This window comes from Sipha flava, unplaced genomic scaffold (genome assembly GCF_003268045.1).
Source record: "Sipha flava isolate LNK unplaced genomic scaffold, YSA_version1 530_pilon_pilon, whole genome shotgun sequence".
Taxonomy (NCBI): domain Eukaryota; kingdom Metazoa; phylum Arthropoda; class Insecta; order Hemiptera; family Aphididae; genus Sipha; species Sipha flava.
Genome location: NW_020273512.1, coordinates 166,639 through 186,978, shown reverse-complemented (window position 1 = coordinate 186,978; position 20,340 = coordinate 166,639). Strand labels below are relative to the sequence as shown.

The 20,340-nt window shown below is 26.4% G+C and overlaps 1 protein-coding gene across 2 annotated transcripts in view; it reads right to left on the bottom strand.

The window, feature by feature from the left end:
- Positions 1-20,336, bottom strand: part of LOC112690945 (1-phosphatidylinositol 4,5-bisphosphate phosphodiesterase classes I and II) — a 60,086-nt gene extending 39,750 nt beyond the window's left edge. The window contains exons 1-2 of one of the 2 annotated variants that reach the window (XM_025565054.1): positions 19,896-20,336; positions 19,429-19,800 (exon numbers count right to left, since the gene is read on the bottom strand). In XM_025565054.1, coding sequence (XP_025420839.1) covers positions 19,429-19,491 — 63 coding nt within the window. In that variant the 5' untranslated portion in view covers positions 19,492-19,800; positions 19,896-20,336. The remainder of the gene's footprint in view (positions 1-19,428; positions 19,801-19,895) is intronic. The other variant, XM_025565055.1, reaches the window with a different exon arrangement.
- Between the last annotated feature and the right edge of the window lie 4 nt (positions 20,337-20,340).

The window sequence follows — 20,340 nt, the reverse complement described above, 5'->3', positions numbered from 1 at the left end:
TTTTAAATTTTTTTCCTACATATTTGGATAGTTTTAGTACATATTTTATAAATTATACTTACATACATATGTACATATTTATGTATTTTTATTACATATAAATCCGTTCCCTAGTAATAAAGGAGAATTATATTGTAAAGCTTAACAAAATATTGATACATGGTTAGAAATGTTTAAATTAAAAGTACAATTTAATTTTAATAAACCGGGATTAAAAATTAACTTATTAGAAACTTTTTGTTTAACACTAAAACTTGCATAACCTTGACGGAATCAAGTTCAGTTAGGATAAATTGAATATATATTGAAATCGTATATTTTAAATTTATATTTTCTTAAATATATATTTAAATCGATTATGAATAATTCAAGTAGTTATTTTATACATATTTTCATTTAGATCTATTAGTTTTCAACATTAATAGAAATGTTAAGTTCGACCACTAAATGTTCACAATACCATTTTGGTTAAAACATATAAGTCAGGGAAAAAGTTAATATTTTTTTACAAAGATACATTATTGTGTGTGAGAGATAATTATTTATGATTTATGCCTATTACAATAATAATATATTTCATCAATGCATACTTAAAATGTGCAATTCTAAGAGGAATGGTGAGGAATTGAGAAAGCTATATTGATCTTAAACTTACCGGCAACAAATAGTTAACAATTGATTACGAATGATAATTCATTTCAAGTGACAAAATATAGCGGTTTTTTTTCCAAATACTTTATTATAATGGCTTTGAAATACGTCAAAAGAAACGTCCAAATCTTTAGTTCAGAACAACCATATTGAAAGTAAATCACCTGCAAGAGTTAGGATAAATATTTTACGATGTTTCTAGTTCAAAAATAATCAGTGCAAATACATCGTTTACACATAATAATTATATAATAGTATTATATTCCATTAGTTTATATTTATTGTAATGTACATATTATGATCTCGAATAATTTTGTTTACATCTCTGTACAAGGTAATTAAACAAAGAACGATCATTCAGCTATTACTAACTTATTTGAGGACTCTTTGGAAACTGTGGTCATTACACCTACATTCGTGCGTGTTGTTTATATGGTAGGGTTCGGCTACAAATTGTGATGGAACATTTTGTTGGATGGAGTAACTGGATGGTGAAGGGGTTTTTCTCTGAGGACGGTGGTCCAACCATTCAAGTGAAACCTTCGATGACTATTGTTGTTCTATATGACGTAGTTATATAGTCAAATCAGGCAATTTATTAAGTGTCTAGACAAATATTAAAATAATAAAATTTGTATGCAATTTGACAATCCGCCCGATTAACTAAATGTCTTTTCGAGTCGGGAAAATAATAAAAATTAAACTTTTTTGTATTATTTTAAAAATTAAACCATGTGTTCGTATTAATTATTTATTGCTATTCTATATAAAATATCATATATAATTTAAAAATTTATACAGTATTTTTAATTTCATGTCCTTTCAGTATTATTGATTTAAAACTTAAATTATATATAAATATAAGTCATAATTTAATTCCATAAATTATACGAGTGTATAAACGAATATAAAATTACATAAAAAATCCAAAATTTATTAATTTTTAGTTATTATTTGTTGTTACATGTTATTATTTGGTGGCATTAGCAGGAACTAGAACTAGAACATTTAACATTTTTTTCAAAATACAAACACCGATCGGTTTGACGTTGCTAATTTCCTGCTTGACAGTGATATTTAACGAAACCTTGATTGTTAAAATTTCATAAATTTACTACAGCTTAAGATGTGGATATCAATTTATCTTCAAGTACTTTTCTATCTTCTAAACCATTATTTGAAACTAGTTGAAGTTTTTCTCTAGACCGCCAATTTTTTATAATACCAATTGCTATACCAACTTGATAAACACCGTTCACATTATTTATCGCCAAACCATTTATATTTTGTATATGGACGGTTCCTCCGACTACTTTTCAAATACTTAATACTGTTTGATTACCAATCTTTAGTTCTTTAAATAGTTTATCACTATTTTCTGCCATTTTTTTTTTTTTTTTGCTGCGATTGTTTTTTGTTCGTGAGATTCAATGCAGTTCACTTTTATTTGTTTTTCGTTATTACAGAGTTATATATAGTAAAACATACTTAAGTTTTTATAATTATACAAAAATATTTCATTTTGATTATTTGCCTGATTTGAAATAGGCATTTAACTAAATATCTAGGTGGATAGTAAATCACATAAAAATTAGATTATTTTCCTATTTGCCTAGGTATTTAAAATATCACCGGGTTTTACTTTATGCATATTTAAGTGTCTTAGAAATACATAATTTCATATGATTTTAAGTTTTTTGTAGTAACCTAATTTTTGAAATAGCAAACAACACAGTTAAGTAAGTTATCATCAGAACATTGAACCATTAACTGATATTAAGAAAGTAAAAGAAATATTTTTATTTCAATATAAATATTCCTATTTTTGGAAGATGTTGGGTTATGAAATCAAAAATATATTTTTCCATAGTAAAGTTTAAAATGTAAAATAATATCATTTTTTCACAACATAATATTACTTATAATAGTATAAAAACAATAATAATAATAATAATACATAAATTAATCAAAAGTGCTAATAGCTTAAAAAAAGCATATATTTAGTATAATAGGTATAGTTCATAACAATAAATTAACTGCATATAGAGAGATGAATTTAAGATTTTTTTAATCAAACTCGAAATAGACCTTCAAACAATAGACCTGTACGTATAACAAAAGAAAACGGATAGATTAAAACCAAACAACCTGTTTAGATAATCAATAACAAGCCATTAACATATTAACGAATAAAAAAATAACAACAGAAGAAATTTTAAGTTGTTTTGTTCATAATCCTTTTTATCTTCATATATCTTCAATCACTATCAAATTCGAATCTAACTCATAAATACGAATGAAAAATAATCGAATACATAATATATATATATATATATATATATATGTGGAGTGTGTGTGTGTAGGGTAGACAAGGGCGTATTTTAGGAGGGAAGGCGAAGTGGGCATTCGCTTGTATTTTTTATATCGATTTTTTTTAAAAAATTTCCGCCTGATAAAGAACGTAAATCGTAATGATTCCACACCTGAGGTTTTTTTTCTTATTTGTGTTAATTGTACATGCATTATGTTATAAATATATATATTACATAAGTATTTAATTCAATTTGGTACTTATATTTATTATTTATTTATTTTTTTAAATGAATGGGCATCAGTAACTTTAGGTAATTAACTGTAAATTATTTTAAATTTATACAGAAGAAAAATTAGCCCCTCCCCCAATGGTTTTAAATCAAATACGCTCTTGGTGGTAGACAGGCACGGATCTAGCCTACATTAACGGAAGATGGGTTATAAATATGTAAACATATTTACTGTTTAGATACCTAATAGTAAATGCGATTTATATATATACACATACATGCAATATTACTGAATGCAATAATTGAATGCAAAAGACTTTTTTTCTTGAACTGCATTGAATACCTTTATTGAATTATTTACAATTTAAAATTAGCCTTTTATTTTAAAAAATATACATGGAAAATATATTGCAGTCACTTTTAACTGCGGCGCATATTAACAAATGGTAATTTAGGTAAGTCGTAACACGTAATACATAAGCTGACAATATGTCTCGTTTTGAACAGGAACATTTTTGGGACAATAAAATGTCCAGTTTTCAGAAAGTAGTAAAAAATAACCATAATAAATTTTAATCTATTGGTGAGTTATTGTTTTTTTTTTTTGTTATTACCTATTGTGTCTTAATATTTTGTTTTAATAATATTCAAGATCATCTTTAATAAAAAATTATTTTTCATAATTCATTATTTGGTATTACAGTAATCGTCGACCATTTTTTTTTTCATAGACGCTTTTATTTTAATATAAAAAAAAAATTGTTTTTTAATAAAATTAAATTTCTTTGTCTCTTCTCCTTCTTATCGTGTCCGATAAGAATACCGATAAAAAAATAATAATTTCGATTAAAAATAATTTTATTTATTTAATTAAAATTATTAAACAATAAAATTGTTTTTAATTAAAATGATTTTTTTTTCTTTTTGTATCCTGTTTTGACTAGAAAAATATATGGTCACTTAGTAATACATGTATGATGTATGTATTGATGGTTGTCGAGTTTCGAATTGTTGGCAAAATTATCTTTATTCAATGGTCAACAGTCAACACAACAATTTTAGTATTATGCGGGTAGCAATGAACGGATAACCAATAAATATACATATATTTCTGTCGTATATGGAAGATATTTTTAGGACGAAACCCTTTGGTACGGCTGGCAGTCGTTGTTCAGTCGGTCAAAATAATAATGTTATCAACAATTTATAAATGTATGTTATAAAAATAAAATATAAATATTTTTGATTGGAGAATATAACAATAAATTTCACAGAATAACACAAAATAGGTATAAACACATTTTAAGACGACCAAAGGGAGAGGGGGATCTACCGACCCCACTAAATCTGAGCCGGGTGGTAGGTATGTTTACGTGTACTATTCGTTAACAAACGATGTATGGAAAAACGAATGTAACCAAACATAAAAGTCAAGAATTTTTTGAATAGCTAATATACTATATTTTAATACTAATATTTGTATTATTAGATATAGCCGAGAAACAAATATAGGATACACGCAAATAGTCAATGTCATGTACCAAAAATATCTATTTTTATCTTACTTGGATGATATTCTAAAGACCAAGGAGTCTATAACATATTTTTACGATTCTGGATAGCTTCGTAATGCCTACTTGTACTTCGAAATCATTTTAAATTAAACTCTATTTATTCATACAAAGTTTCATATATAAAATATATTGGTATAATAACACTTTACTAAGAAAAAATTTAAAATAAATTATGGATACTCATAACCATGTGATTATTTCTATTTGCCTAGTGAATAGCGTTACAAAATCAAAATACTTACAAAACGTATTAATAATGATATTTTAAATAAATAATATTTTTAATATTCTTCTTCCCTAGATATAATACCTATGAATTAAGTTTTAACAAAAAAGTTAAAAATAACTCATCAACATGATTTGATTTTACAATATACACTGTTGTAAAATATTTATTGCACAATATTTCACAGACCTTGGAAATATATTTTTCTATTTAAATTTTATTTAAAATTAGTATTTATATTATAATATTGTAATTACAAATTAATGTTCAGAGTAAGTTAATTACTGTAATAGACAGTTAATACTGTTAATGAAAGTAAAAGGTTACCTAAAGTTTAAATAAATATAAATCATTTAAATATTGCGTAACATTAAATCGTTTTCCACGTTTCTTACTTAAACATAACAATACTTACAGTAAAGGACTTAACCGTCCGTCAAAAGTACATCGACAACAAGTTCCGATAAATAACTCTTTGACCAACTGTTAAAAGACTGCTTATCTTTAGATATTTTAATGTTAAAATAGTACACAATGACGAAAGTTGACAAGAATTACGAATAGACGCACATACGCAAACTGTAGAACTAAGAATAAATTACTATAATATTAAATTATTTACGATCACTGACGAAAGTTAATGCAATGACATTTTTTTGGTATCATTTATGGAATCGTTAACGACCTATCGGAAAATGTATGATGTAAGGCTTACATTTTCTCAACTTGGGGTCTCCAACTTATTATTGCGTATGATTTAAATTTCAATCAATACAAAAATTAAAAAGCTTCAATAATAAAATAAAGTAATGAAAAAATAAAATCAATAAATATTACAATAATACATAATACGAGTATATATTATTATATATATATATCTTTTTATATCGTGTAGGTAACAAAATTGATGTGTTTTTAAAAAAGATTGGACTATGGATAAATCGAGTAAAAATGTATACATTTGATATGTTTCCGAATTTTTTTAACATGTCTCAGGAAAATATATTGACAAAAAATGAAAATAATGAAACGTGTATTAACTGAAGAACATTTATGTAAATTAAGAGAAACATTTTCAAAATATTTCGACCCCACAAAAAACATTCGTAAAAATTATAATTGGGTAATAAATCAATTCGTATAATCTAATTAAAATATATTATCATTCAAAAATGAAGAAAATCTGATTAAATTCAGTTCAGATGTGGACTTACACGATATTTTAAAAAACAACAAAAATATACAACGTTTTTGGATAGAGGTTCAAAATAAATATCCTAGTTTGGCCGATGTAGCATTAAAAGTATTCATTCTATTTTCAACAACATATTTGTGTGAAAATGGATTTTCTATAATGACTACAATAAAAAATAAAATTAGAAATTTACTGGAAATTTCATCAGCTATAAGAATTATTTTAACAAAGTCAATTACACAAATAATTGACAAAATAGTTTCATAGCAGCAGCAACAACCAAACCATTAAGAACCTTAATTTAAAAGTTATTATAATATTATATGTATTTTATATTTTTTTATGTTCACTGTACAGTGTCCAATACACAGTATATATAATATTAATTATTAATAACAATTTATGCGAATAAATAAAAAAAAATATATATTTAAGGGGCGCCACAGTAAAAAGGTTGAGAAACACTGAAGTAAGGTACGTATTTACTGTTTATAAATAAAATTAATCTATCACCGATCCTGGAAACGTATTACTAGGTGAAACGTGCGTTTGGAAACAGTCAACAATCAGGTGTATATGATTAAAATTTAAAATTATTTTCAATTCGACAATATTTTGGTTGTATATTAGATGAAATAAGAACGTCGGTAGAAAAGTATTTATGAAATGATAAATTATTTGAAATTGGAATCTAAAAGTATACCTAAATTGTAAGAAAACAAGCTTAACCTAATCAAAAACAAAAAAACTCGAAATATGCGTTTCAATGCAAAATTAAATTGCAAGACTAGCTTTAGTATTTTATGTGTTGTCCAGGTGAGTCGTCGATCTAATTTTACTCCTAGGTATTTGGTGTTTTGTTTCAGCAGAAGAATTTGGTTATTAAAATATTAGGGTGCACATTTTAAGAGTCTGAGTAAAGCGGCAGTGAATTGAACAATAAAATACAAAAATGTTATGGGCGAGCAATGTTACATTAATATCTATAATAGTATAAAAATAAATTAGAAAATAATTAAAGCAATATTCCAAAGAATGGTCTGAATCAATAATTTCAAATGAAATTGATTCTAGGTTTGTCAATTTGACTATACTATAATATGCAAACGCAGTCGGACAATAATCATAAATTAATTTTATTATACCCAAGACTATCGTACAACATTTATATCATCTCGTTCACTAAAGCATAGACGCGCCGAAGAAATTACGTATGTATTGCTTACGGCATTGGCACAATTTTTGGCTCGATTATTGTTAGAGCTCTACGCGATCTGGTGTAGATCGGTCCGGATCGGTCTTTATGTTTTTCAACTTAATGTGATCCGGTCCGTCCGCCTTCAATTCAATAAGTTAATAATGGTGTTAATTTTGAACTACAATTTAATATGATTTTACGTATGATACGTTTAATATGATAAACATTACATAATAAAATAGTATCCAACAGTGGCGTATATAGAAAATATTTTCGGGAGGAGCTACTATGAACAGAGTTAAATTACTACTGCTATCTAAAGATTACTAACAAGACACAGTAGGTACTTAACTATATTTCATTTACAGAATGTCCCAAAACGATTTGACGTTAGACGCAAATTCTAAATAACCATAAAGCACCATTAAAATATAACATACGTTTAAAATAATTTTTAAGTTTTTTAAAACATTCCGGGAGGGGGGGGGACTGTAGTCCACTAGGTACCCCCCCCCCCCTATATACGCCACTGCAGTATAATATGTTATTTTAACTCAGATTATAATGTTTGGGGACACAAAAATAGCTCGTCGCGTTTCTGTATAGTTTTATTGGTGACATAATATTTACTTATTATAGAATATATATCTAGAACTAGAATTCGAATTAATGATTGTGAATTTCTTTTCTGACATCTGTATTATTTCCAAGTGTATACAATAAACTTTGTGGACAATTTTATAATTTTATGATGTTATACTTGATTTTGAACATTTTCTGTCTTGATGTCGTGAGTGAAAATGTAAGATCATTAATACAATCCCCATTTGGTAAGTAATTATTTTAAATTATATATTCTCAATCCATACGTGAAAATATACAATCTAGTAGTTAGTATCTACCTATACAATTATTTTACGTAACTTATTGAGGAGGCTTTAGATGGATTATTATAACTTCAAAACGAATTGTATATAACAGTGGTTCTCAAACTGTGAAGTGTGACTCCCTGGGGAGGCGCAAGACAAATATTTATAATGTAAATAACACTTTCATATATTTACTTTTAGATCGATAATAATTTGCTTTTATTAAAATAATAAAAAAAATGCTGTTTTATTTATTCACGGGAAACGCGATTAATTTTTTTTGCTTTGGGGATTCGTGAACCAAAAAAGTTTGGGAACCGCTGGTATATAATATAGCATTTTAAAATTAATATATTTAATATAATAATTTATTAAGATACTTAAAATATGTATTTTAAATCTAGTTACAGTTTTATTTTTATAAAATTATTGTTTTATTTTAATTATTTTAATTGAAATACAAAACAGTCTGAGCTCTGTGTGCATCATTATTTAGTCCTGTCTAGTCTTATCTAATCTATTTTAATTAACTGTCTAATTTAAAAATCTATTCTAGATTGATCTTATACAAAATATATATTCAAGTAATTTAAGATACAGTCTGGTTTATTATCATTTTTTAACATTCGATCTTATTTATAAATGTTGATTCGATCTCGGTCTTTTCTAAAACATTTTAAATGATACAGTCCGGTCCAGTCTTGTTTCATGTTTTATTTCATCGATTCGGTATGGTCTTTAAGAAAACGGACCGTGCAGACTTCTATTTTATGTATTGCAATGTGATAATATATGATAGAAAATTCGTGAGTAAAATTATCAATGAATAATGCAACTTGTGAGAAAATTTGGAAATAGTCTAGACGTTTAAAGAGCTAATAGGCTCTGAAAGAATAAGACGTGAAAACATTTTTTCTTATTCGGCAACAAGACAATCGGATTAAAAAGTTGAGTAAGGGTCATAAATTGTCTAACTTACGAAAAACTGTGCATTACACAGTGGCATAAAATGTAGCCCACTGGAAGCGATGTCTGGGTGTGGTTCAAGAATAGAATTAAAGTCCTCGATAAATTTAATTAATATTATAGATAAATCAAACACTATATAATATTTAGAAGTCCTTTTAATGTCTTGAAACAATAAAACCAAAAGTAAGACAAAGAAAAAAAGAAACAGCCGAGATGGATGAAAAAAGAAAGGAAGGGTTATATTTTTATTTGATGTACACTAATGTATGTACGTCTATCGGTTATTCATAATTGAATTTTAATATTTTTTAATTTTATTCAGGTGTATCTCCATAGCTATACTACAATAAATACCTATAACATATAAAGTGTTTTTTTTTTATATTACTCTAAAATATGATTTTGCGCTCGACGATCATTTTTATATATTCATTTTAATAATTGTTTATGTATCTCGGTATTAATGTTGTTAGAGTTATAATGTTTCCCTGGTATAATGTGTAAAAAATGAAACAAATAATATTTACCCTTCACACATTGGTATACCGTCAGTGAAAAAGCTGAACTATTAGCAAATCAAGTTGTATCATCCTTCAAATCAACTGAAATAAAGATACTACCGTACAACAATGGCAATCCCAATGGAACAGTAAAACAAATAACAAATAAAAAAAAAATTAAAAATAAAACCGCCAAAAATGGCGATCCCCGCCAACACAATCCACAAAGTAGACACTATAACAACTAGTAACAAAATAGGCTATACAAATCTTATTCAAAATTTCCTCTTAAACCACGAGGAAGAACCAATCTGCTAACAATGTGATTCACCACTGACAATCGAATATTTTGCATTCAAATGGATTAATTACGATGAAGAACGACACACCCTAAACCATCCACCAACATGAAGGAAGTACTAAATGAAGCCAACACAAATGTTATCTATAATTTTTACAACGCCTCTAAACTTACAAACCTATTATAGTAATCAATTAAATGTAAATGTATTAAGTAAACTTATGTAAAATTTAAGACTTATGACACAATCCTAATAAAAAAAAGAAAAAAGAAAAAAAAGATAAAAAATAATAATTACACTTGATAATGTTTGATACAATATATTGTGTTATTTTATGTAATAAATTGCTGTAAATTTTTAATTAAAAGAAAAGGAAAAAAATATTGTTATTTGATTTATTTTCATTATTTTATTATTTAACTATTGGAACCCAACCAAAATGAATGACTTAATTTTTAACACAATATTTTATTTCAATACAACACTAATATAAGTCATCTATAGGTACAAATTATCGTGATTGGATTTACCTATTTTCTCAATTTAAATACAATTCACTATCAAACGTATTTTATATTTTTATCAGTATAATATGCTTTTACGTTTATAATTATGACTTAAAAATATAATATTTTTTTTTATTATTAGTTTAGAATCAGTTTAGAACTATTTATAATTATAGTAAAATCAGTAGTTAAATTTTGAAATAATTAATCGATGAATATTTCATAATTTATAACTACATCATTATTATACTTAAATCAAAATATAGTGATTGTTAGACTGCGACTCAAAAATAACCTTATAATTTTCACGTATTGTGATTCAGGCCCAACCAAAACCAGTAGAGAATAGAAGTTTTGGAAGCTATCAAATATTTTATTTAATAAAATATTTATTTAATTTATATTTTAATATATATTTTCAAGACACCTACTTTGATAAATAGAAATTGCGATGTTAAGAATAGAATACATAACAATTTGGGTTTCCTCGTGGGATTGTTAAATAATAAATTTAAATCTCTAAAATATTAAGCAAAACGTCGATTTACTAACATTTACGTGAGATAGTATTTTATTTTTTGTAAAATAAATATTGTATAGTTTGAGTAAATATAAGTGTAAACTAATAAAATAAAATATATAAATACAAGATGGGATATTAAATATTAATATGTTATGTGTATAATCGGTATATTTTTTAAATATATTTTACGAATATAACCACGAAAAACTTGACATTATGTGACAGATATAATCATAATATTTTTAAATTCAATAATAAGTAGATTAATTAAATTTATACAGAACTGATATTTTTCGTTTTATTTTTCATAAAAATTTAATTTTCTATATGATGAGTAACACACACACACACACACACACACACACACACACACACACACACATATATATATATATATATATATATATATATATACATATATATTATAAATTATTATTAAAACGAAATATAATTTGCCAAACTCAATAATATTTTCCATTTTCTTGAAATTGAAATTACTAATATGATACTATCTTTTAAACTTTAACAAATAATGGAAATATAAACCAAATAATTTAGTAGTATATTATGTAAATTGTTAATCATCTCGAAATATTGACAAAAACTCGTGAAAGAAAAAAATATATATCTTCCACAAGATCCCATTCAAGTGGGTAAATGTATAGTGAATTTTGTTTTACAAATATTTTATTAAGTTTAATTATCTAACAAAACAATGTTTTAAGTAAAACTATCACAATTATTGAAGTTTATTCAAACGTATTTATAAGTTTTCCAAAAAGCCAGATTTTCTAATGGTGAGTTTCCAATAATTAATTAACTATTCAAGGCCAAGCGTAGTAACGTCTATAAACTATAATTGATGTTTTATAGATTCGGAAGTATAATTAATTATAAAACCTTAACTAAAAAACTGAATCAAATACACATAAACTGTATACAATTAAAATATACGAGTAGATTATAATTTTCACTTAAAAATAGCATTTAAATTTCCTTTATGTTTCAAATATTTGATACACTTATAAGAAATACAATTACAATACGATACACGATATACGTAAGTATAAAAATATATTTATTTAGAAATAATCTATACATTTTAAACTTAAACAAAAACATAAGAAAATATTGAAAGGGTTTTAGGTGAAGTAACAGATACCATAATTTATAGTGATTATCTTTCTTAACAGTAAGCCTATGGGATTAACAAAAACTCAAGGACCAAATCCAATCCTTGAGTATTGTGCAGCAAGTGAATTAACAAATTTTCCAAAGGACTATACAGTATCTGACATCTAATACACACATCGAAATAAACATTTATCTCGAATTACATACCAATGTAAATATGTATGTACTAATGTTATAAGCGAACTAGTAACGTAATAATAATACACAAACATCACAAAAATATTCACAACATAAATCCACTAGAGAAGAAAGAACCCGAAAAACCACGGCGAATTCCGTCTGAACCACATATTCGTGAGATACCAAGATGTATACAACATGTATACATATTAGTAATATTTAGTAGTAATGGTAGTAATAATATAATCTAGTAATAGTAATATATTACTTTGGTGCTTTTTTTTTCAGATCAGTACGCAAAACCGTATTTTGTTATCCTTACCGTATTATTAACCGATAATGCTGCGACAAGAAAAAAGTGAGAACACTTTAGAACACATTAGTAATTCTCTCTTTTTCAAATTTTTCTCTTAACATGAATGTCAGACAAGCGGAAACAATGTATACAAATGTATTGAGAACGAAATGATTTGTGGTAAGGGGATAACGGTTGGAGTTCGCCATGAGGGACTTGATAAAATAAATTAATAAGATATAAATGTAAGTTATTGGTATAACTAGACGTATGGGTTTATATAAGAAACAAATAAATATTAAATAAAATTATAATTACAATCAGTAAAAACATGTTGTACTATCACTATATAGTATATATATATATACTATATATACATACGCAAATATCGATTAGGAATATCTTTGAATTGATTATATATAATATTATTTCGGAAGTAATGATCGATTATTGTAAATTATTGTTATCTGCAGTTACATTTCATCTCCTAAAATCAATCTGCGATAAGACCATAATTCATGCATTTGTAAAAAATGATTTAGTCTAGCAAGGCAATCAATGTATTATGAATACTATTATTAATATTACATGACTCGTTATCATTTTAGATATATTTTTAAAAAAATGAACAAAGATATCTCACAATATTATAATATTTATAATTACTAAATACGAATATAATAAAGTATATATAATTTAATAAAATTCACAAAAGTATGATGCTAAATTATTGTAGAATAATAAAATTTTGATATGCTACTAAAATGCTCATGCTTTATCATTGTGCATTATATATTTTGTAAATATACAGGATAAAATTTCTAAACATAACATTTAAGATATAAATTATTATATGTATAAAATTTCTATTTTTTTTTCTTATTGAAAATAAACAGCACAGTCAAGAGTTATAACACACATTAGGAATTCAAAATATTTTATCGTTGATGTTAAGTAAAATATATATACTATGTATATAAATGACAACCATTTCCAATCGATGTATTATTCTAAGTATGATTACTATTATTAATTAAATAATAAAATATTACAATAAATCTTATCGTTTAATAATGATGATTAATAAAATACTGTGAAATATAAATGATAAATGTATTAAATATCTCGACCATTTAACCATTATAACGACCATTCGGTTGTTTAAAATTAAACGAAGAAATGTATTTTCTAAATTGTATTTAATAAAATATATTTTTTTAAATTATATTCATTATACCACTAGGGAACCAATAAAAAATTAATCTTTTATTTTTATTTTTCGAAAAAATAATAGTAATTAATCATTTTCAATTTATGTTGGTGAAAAAATGTATAAACTGTATACACCTACAATAGAATTATTTTTAAATAATTATATAAATGATTTCTATAAAGCGTAGCATACATTTTGTATATCTTCAACTAAGAAAAACGGCAAAATATTTAAAAAAAAATAAAAAATAATTGCTTAGAAAAAAATATAATTAATTTGAATTGCCATTTAATTATACACAAAACAAATAATAAATGTATACAAAATAATGCGCGCAATAATAAAGCCTCGAATAACTTACATAAAATTGAAAATAAATTTATATTTAAAAAATAAACACGAAGATAACACGTATTAGGTATACCTAAATTTTTTTTTCTTGTGTTATTGCGTCATAAAATAGATACAACAATTACAAATAATTTTATTTTTGACATAATATATTTATACTGATGCATAAATCTACATAAAACAGAATCATGGACATTCATCTAACCTCGGCAGTAAATGGTGTTTTGTTCTATACATTTGGAACGATTCAATAAAAAAATCAATAATATCTAGTGCTAGATAGCAATATTGTACATAGAAAACAATAGACACCGTTACACTGAACATTGATCAATCGAAAGTTTTCAACATTTTATTTCATAATTTTAATCAATTTTAATAACTTACTTTTAAAATTTTAATAAATAAAAACTTTATAACAAAATAGATCAATAATTGAGATTTATATCAATTATTGCTATAAAATAAGAAATATAGTATTTTACAAATTATTAAATAATTATATATATTATACATACCTTAAGATATATTTTAATAAAAAAGTGAACATTTTCTGTAAAACTATATTTATATTATAATTTTAAAACTAAATTGATGAATATGGTCATAATGCAAAATGTAGTATTTATAGAAATTCTCATAAGATTAATTTTAAATTTTAAATCAAATTTCATCGAAATAATATGTTTTAATATTTAAAACAATAACTAACCATATTTTACAGAATAAAGTAAATTTTTAATTGGTTTTTCAAATAGCCTTCAATTGTATATAAATATAAATAAATATAATATTCGAACTTTAAATACATTACAAAAAATATTTTATAAACTTTTAATGGATAAGCTGGAATGTATTTAATACTTCAATTCTATACCTGCTATTTAAAAGTTTAGATAACTATTTTAACTTTTTATAGTGTACCTAATAGTATTGTTAAATTTTAAGTTATACATCCTGAAATGTTTGAGACATAGAAAAAAAAAAATGAAATAAAAACCAAAAACCTTTTGTTATACTTTTGAATAAAAACTATAATGGTTATAAACTAAGTATAAAATATCACCCTGAAATAAATAATAAATATTTCGAATTAAAATATTAAAATGAATCTATTGCAGTTTAGTAAAAAAAAAAAAAAAACAAGTATATTCGTATGTTCACGAATATTAACGAAAAAGGTAAATAATTTATTGATCTAAGTTTCTTAAATTAAAAAATTAAGAGTATTCTGAAAATACGCTAGGATCTTGAATTATTATTTTCTTAGTTAACAAAACATGAGCTACAATTGTGGTAACTAATTCATAATTTTTCATAAAGAGTATAAAATATAATTATTGATATTAAATACGAAAAATGTACTTTTTATAAATTATGAAATGTATTATTAAATCTTTGAAAGACTCAACCTACCAGAAAATATGAGTATAGTCACACTGATAACAAAAATAAAAATAAATATACTATTATAAAGTACTGAAACCTATATATTTTTTACTTATTGTTAAGAAGATTATAAAGTATGATTGCTTAAATATGCTCGAATATATTTCTATTAAATTCACAAATTTTATAAACGATATATTTTTCCCCTCACGCTTTGAATAAATAATGATAGAATCTGGAAAGGTTTTCATTTAATTATAAATTTAGTGCTAGAATTATCTCAGAAGATAAATCAAAAGAATATTTTTGACTTAAATAAAATTAGGATTTAAAACATAAAAGATAAATCTTCATACATAAACTTAAACAACAAAAAGTACTTACATACATTAAGGTTTTTGATTTAGCTTTTAATTTATTTGGCATAAAATCTTAAAATTTAAAACAAAAGTAATAAAATACCTATCTTGAGTATAAATTAATTAAAAGTATAAAATTAATATAATATGGTTAACGATGATCATAATTTTTAATTTTCAAAAATAATCATGTATTACTTGTTTACTTGTTGATATTATTATTAGAGAATATAAATACAACTATATTACATGTTTTTTTCGCTTAACATGATAAAACAAACAAGCAATTGATGGATTACCAATATTTTATTTAACACGTTATGCTTACTTATATTTGTCGAAATTCTAGAATAAACATAATAATTTTATAACACGATTCAAGCCTGCACGGTGATATGTTTTAATTTTGTTTGGACTATAATTTATCTTCTAGATAAAATGAAAACTAAATTTTGTTGAATGAAATAAATCATGTGCGAAATTCTTTCAATTTCAGAAAAGTGCTGCGCGATGATTAGGTATATGGTTGACCATATAGGTATATGACCAGTATCTCTAGTGAATAGTGATTAAGGTCCATAAACTATTTTGTACTACCTACCTTAAAAACCAGACGTTTATTTTCTAATGAAAAATGAAATACAAATATTATACATCTTATAATTGATGATATATTCTTATTTGTTCAGATATCGAATACATACGACTACCTATTAATAGTACTTTACATTCCTACCAAAGACGGTTATCGAACTTTAAAATTAGTATCTAAATTCAAAATATGATTTAGTATATAATGATAAAAAAATTATAATTAATATCTGTTTTAAGTAAATATATTATAAAACTACATTGATTAGGTGTATACTTAAAGTTAAATAATTAAATATTATTTGAAGTAAAACATCTTCATAATGAATTGACATAATGAAAGCATAAAATCATAAAATATTTGCAATTTAAAGTAACAGTTATTGTTTTTATTTTTAGTTGTATGACTTTAAAATCAAATTAATTTGATTTCTATAAGTATAATTTAAGCCATTTAAACTTTCAATCGATAAAAGGTTACCACCCTATTATGAAAATAAAAATTCTAATATTTTAACATAACTTTTCTAATATATTTTATCAATATCAAAATAGTAGATTACTCAATAATTATTTTAAAAAAAAAATCTAATATGTAAGTACATAAGTAAAGTAATACTCACAGACGATAGAGTATTCATACATTTTTAAATTTATTTTGTTGATGATATTTTTTTGACATTTGAAAATTACTTTAAAACCATGACAGATATTTTTACTCGATATAATAAATTTAGTAACCATTTTACTAAAATCGTGTAACATTTTTCACTGATGTATGCTTGAATATTTAAGTATAAAAGGTAAAACCAATAGATTTATGTATATATAGTTTAACAAGTTCAATAGTTAATATCAACAGTAGTTGTGTAAATAAAAATAAATGAGAATGTTTATTTTCAATGTACTAAATTATAAAAGTCATTATAATTCGTCTAAGATTTTTGTTTTTTTTTATAAAAAAATTTAAAACATAAAGTAGTTTTAATCATTATAAGTACTAATTATTAATGTTTTGTCGAATAACGCGTATTTATGCATTCGAACACGCGAAAAATGTTGTTGCCATGAAATAGTTCAATACATTCACCTGTGGTATTCTTATTTAACAATAGGATTAGAAAAATAATCAATCTAATAGAAGTTTTTGCTGCAGGCTACAATAGTGCAATAAGTATTGTGTCATCATAACCAAATCGAATAAAAATATGATAAAAACTATTGTAACCCTCAGTAATCGTGATTATATTAACACGATATACGTCGTCACGGATACCAAGTGAATTTAAGTATAATAGAGAATTTAAAAAGTTTTCCGATGGTATTTTAGACGTATAAACATATACGTATAACATATTTCCTATATTTTAATACGGTCCTGGCGCCACCGCAGGAAACATTATTAATATTATTATTATTATTAATTTTTTTCTACTCTCCCTTAATGTGAAACGACAGATTAAAATAATTACATTATAATGTATGCGTATTTCGTTGCTTAGGTACAAAACGGTAACACCGAGGAAACACACTCAAAGTACGCGTATACCTCCTCCGTACAGCTTATTCCGTATTAAAAAATATTTTTTTTTTTTTTTACGCGAGTGATTCGTACATGTTTCATTAAAGCGCTTGAACGTCTTTCAAAGACAGTAATTTTTCACGAGACTCATACAGTCCGTAGAGGTACCCACTTTCACGCGTTATTTTATTATTATTATTATTATCATTATTATTACTTTTTTTAATTACATTGAATTATTATGATCATTTATCATCACGCCAATTTGACCTGTACAACTGTAAATGTCATACGTACGGTTATAAGTATACAAAATAATAATAATAATAATTATATCGTAACATATTTCGATATACTTTCTATTCTCTCGGATACACTATTCTATCCTATTATCATCTTGCCCGTAACTACATGCATACGTACACCTAAGTGTTGCGTAAATCGTTTCGCGTTCGGAAAACACTACCTACGCAACATTGGAACATGATAGTTAAGTATAAACACGGCATTAACGAAACGGGATCACGTGCGGGTACCGCTACGAGATAATGGAATGAAATAACTTCGTAACCATAGTTTTGGACGTATCATTTTTACACGTTTGTGATAATAACTTTCATACTGTATTACTCGTAGATACGATTACGAGCTGTACGTCCTTAAGCTACGGAAAATCGTCGAACACAACACATCCGATAAATGTCTGTCACTTGCGCGAACCAAACGTCCAAATCTGTCGAATACGTTTTCAGACCGAAACATTTCAGTAATATCGATCGGACAAATAGCATGATAAACATTATTCCGTTACACGCGTATCACAGATATATTATAGACTTTCGATTTCCTAACAGTGATATCAATAACCGACAGCACATACCATACAAATAATCGGGAGTAATTCTATTATTCGCACACATACTTAACGATGACGTCTACTACTACTACTACCGTTACAGCACTTTGTGTTGACTACTTGTTGCTCGCGTACAACACTTACGCGTTATCAACATCCGGATTCGACAGCGATGACCACCGTTATAATATGATATAATATTTAAATATTAATCGTAATCGCATGGATAATACGACACGTATGGGAACGTACAATGACGTCAATCGCGGTTCGACCCGATGCGGCTACGCGCACACAACAAAACCGTTCTCGGCGGCCGACGTGTACGTCTGTACTACGTACACGCGTGTCGTGTTCTAAATGCCCACGATATTCATCATTGCGACGGACGCTCTCGACAAAGGACGTTGTATGGCGCGCGTGCACGTGCACTGTACGAATATTTATCACTGTTATTACGCGATGCTATGACAGGTACTCACGTCGTCCCATTTCACCACTTTTTCGCCGTCCAACAGCGCCCGGGGCACGTCCAACGGAGCCATCTCTCTCTGTCAAGCGCGCGCTCGCTGCTGTGCCGAACTCGACGACGACGACGACGGTCGGCCCCAGCGACAACAATGTAGTGTTGTAGTTTGGGTTATCACGCGCGCCGTCCAACCGGTTCAAACCGGTCGTTTGGCCAGCGTCTGTTGCAACGACGGTGGCTGCACCGGCGGTAGTAATGCCGAAGACAACGACGACGACGACGACGATGATAATGATGATGATGATGACGTCTCCCACGTCGTCGATCCCATCATTCTGCTTTCCGGCTCTTGCGGCGTCTGTCTCTTATCTCTGCGTAACGGCTGCTGCAACAGCGTATAATACTCTATCGTAGTCGTTTATCTTCGTTTTTCTTTTTTTTCCACACGGTTTTACGGAACGATTGTAACCGTTTACCTACCGGCTCAGGGAGAACATAATGTTTTCGCCAAACACACGGTCAAACAACGGAAGAGAGTGAATGAGAATGAGTAAGTGAGCGGAGGGCCGGGAGAGAGAAAGAGAAAGAGAGAGTGCGAGGTGGACAGAAAAAATTAAATTAAAAACCGACCCGTATACACGCGACTGACACGGACGTAACACAATGTCACCGCACCGACGACGGAAGATGACTGGACACGATAACGGAATGTGACCGCGAGCAGGTACAATATACGAATATAATATTATGATATTTTAATATAATAAAATAGGTGTTTGATTAAATTATGAATTTTTACGGTAGGCACGATACCGTGGTAAAAGCACGACTCGAGTGGCAGCGGAGCTGCGGTTGACGCGCGGACGACCGAACGACGGTACAGCAGACCGAAAGCGACAGTGGTATGCGAACGACTGATCGGCTG